Source organism: Myotis davidii, unplaced genomic scaffold (assembly GCF_000327345.1).
Source record: "Myotis davidii unplaced genomic scaffold, ASM32734v1 scaffold2376, whole genome shotgun sequence".
Classification (NCBI taxonomy): Eukaryota; Metazoa; Chordata; class Mammalia; order Chiroptera; family Vespertilionidae; genus Myotis; species Myotis davidii.
Window position 1 is genome coordinate 21,343 of NW_006287570.1, and position 2,640 is coordinate 23,982.

General features: G+C 46.1%; 1 protein-coding gene across 1 annotated transcript in view; it reads left to right on the forward strand.

Annotated features, from left to right (window-relative positions):
• LOC102769491 (leukocyte elastase inhibitor) overlaps window positions 1-2,635 on the forward strand; it is a gene marked incomplete at its 3' end in the record, with an annotated part of 6,098 nt that extends 3,463 nt beyond the window's left edge. Inside the window, exons 3-5 of the mRNA XM_015561135.1 lie at window positions 1-115; window positions 2,314-2,456; window positions 2,543-2,635. The exon at window positions 1-115 is cut by the window's left edge and continues 4 nt beyond it. Coding sequence (XP_015416621.1) covers window positions 1-115; window positions 2,314-2,456; window positions 2,543-2,635 — 351 coding nt within the window. The remainder of the gene's footprint in view (window positions 116-2,313; window positions 2,457-2,542) is intronic.
• Window positions 2,636-2,640: the final 5 nt, after the last annotated feature.

Here is a 2,640-nt window from a genome sequence, read left to right on the forward strand (position 1 = left end):
TTCTTAGCTTCAACCCAGAAAATGTATGGTGCTGAACTGGCCAGTGTAGATTTTCAGCGAGCCTCTGAAGATGCAAGAAAGGTGATAAACGAGTGGGTCAAAGGGCAGACTGAAGGTAAGAGAGTGGGCCGAATGTAGGCATTCATTACACACTGGCCGTTCCTTTCCTCCTTCCACTTTCCCAGCCTGCAGATAATTCCCTGCCCTTTTCCTCTGCCCTCACCCTCTTACTGGGGCTAAACTCTGCCACTGCCCAGTGCCAGACAGCCTTCAAATGTGGAAATTCCTCAAAGTGGGAACTTCAACATGCTTTCACAGAAGCAGCTAAATATTTTCCCCATAAATTCACCAAACCACATTTTAAAATTAAAACTAACATTGAATGTAGGATAAAAAGGATAAAGTTTTAAGGAAAATCCATCCTGGCCCAGATTATGGAAGAGTCCTATATAATAAAAGTCTAATATGCTAAGTGTTGGGTCATCTGGTCAATTGTCTGTTCAACCAATCAGAGGGCAATATACTAATGATATGCTATGACAACTCAATCGCTTGCTAGGATGTGCACTGTTCACCAGGGTATAGACACTCTGACCAGTAGGTTAGCTTGCTGCTGGAGTCTGGCCAATCGGGACTGAGCGAGATAGGCCAGACATATCATGGCACCCTGTCACAGTCACTTCCTGGCAGGACAACCTCCCTCATCACTCCCAGCCGCGATCATGCACGAGTGGGGTCTCTTCCCCTGGCCTACACCCTCTCACAATCTGGGACCCCTCAGGGAATGTCGGAGAGCCATTTATTCTTGAGCCTGCTCAACCCAGGAGCTTCTCCTTGGTGGTCAACGCACTCTAACAGGGGGAGGGACACTCAGCCAAAAGCCAGGTTCACAGCTGGCTAGCACAGCAGTGGTAGCAGGAGCCTATTCCATCTCCGCAGCAGTGCTAGGGATATCACATTGACTGCTTAGGCCAGCTCCCCACTGAAAGTCGGTGGTCCCTAAGCCACCAGTCAGACATCCCCCGAGGGCTCCCAGACTGTGAGAGGGTGCAGGCTGGGCTGAGAGACCCCCACACCGAGTGCACAAATTTCATGCACTGGACCTCTAGTCTATAATAATAAAAGCATAATATGCTAATTAGACCGGACGCCCTTCTAGACGACCATCAGGATGAAGCCGCGGTGTTGGAGGCTGAGCCCCTGGCACAAATTTCATGCATCGGGCCTCTAATATTCTCATACTTGTGACACAAACTGCTGTGGCCATAAGTATTTTGGGAAATGCCTTGTCTAACCTGTCAGGGGTGCCTCCATCTCAGGTGTTTCTCCACCCCACTGTTTCTAACCTTGTCTATGTCTGAATCAAGGCACCTACCCAACACCTTTCTCCCATCCAAGGCATTCTTCATGGCCATGCTGTAATCACAAGGGAACTGGTGTTTCAGAAAACTAACTGTCCTAGCCTTCAGATATCTGATAAAATATTTTCTATGAGAGCAGCTTCCACTTGGAGGCTTTGAAGAAGTGACTTATTTAATAACTAGAGGCCTAGTGTACATAATTAGTGCATGGGGTTAGGGTCCCTCAGCATGGCCAGCAGCGTGTTCAATCCAGGACCCCTTGGGGGATATCTGACTGCTGTTTTAGGCCAGATCCCTGTGGCAGTTGGTCATCCTTCTTGCAATCTGGGACTACTGGCTCCTAGCTGCTCACCTGCCCGCTGGCCTGATTGCCTTATCTGCTCTTCCCTGCTGCCTCATCCTCCTAACTGCACTCCCCTGCTGGCCTGATCCCCCTGAATGCTTTCCCCTGCTGGCCTGAACCCACTAACTGCTCCCCCCTGCCAGCCTGAACCCACTAGCTGCTCTCCCCTACTTTCCTGATCACCTAACTGCTCTCCTCTGCTTGCCTGATAGCCACCTACTGCCTCTGCCTCAGCCCCGCCACCATGGTTTTGTCCTGAAGAACATATGCAAGGTAATCTGGAAGATGTTTCGTCTAATTAGCATATTACCCTTTTATTAGTATAGATCGTTTTCATGAAAAAATATTTTTTATGCCTGCCAAAGAATGGCCATTCACAAAAGAAGGCTCATTGTTTCTCATACAATGCAGAAAAGATTGTCCTATTTTTAGCTTTTAAACCCTTTAGTTGGTTTATTTATGGTCAAAACATACTGGTAGGGCTTCCCTAACAACACATTAATGGGAATTAAATAAAAGGTATTAATTTGAATTTCATTTCAATGCAGTTCAAGAATGGGATGCTGATAGGTAAATTTTTTTTAAAAAAATCTTACTTTATTTCTTTAGGGAAAATTCCAGAATTGTTGGCTGCAGGCGTGGTTGATAATATGACCAAACTTGTGCTAGTTAATGCCATCTATTTCAAAGGAAACTGGCAGGAGAAATTCACTAAAGAGGCCACAAACAATGCTCCTTTCAGATTGAATAAGGTGAGGTGATGTAATTATAAGATTGCTCTTTGCTCTAAGAGAATGCAGATAATACTGTGAATGACTTGCTTTCTTCAACTCTTCAGAAAGACACAAAAACAGTGAAAATGATGTATCAGACGAACACATTTCCATTTGGCTACATCGAGGACCTTAAGTGCCGGGTGCTGGAGCTGACTTAACA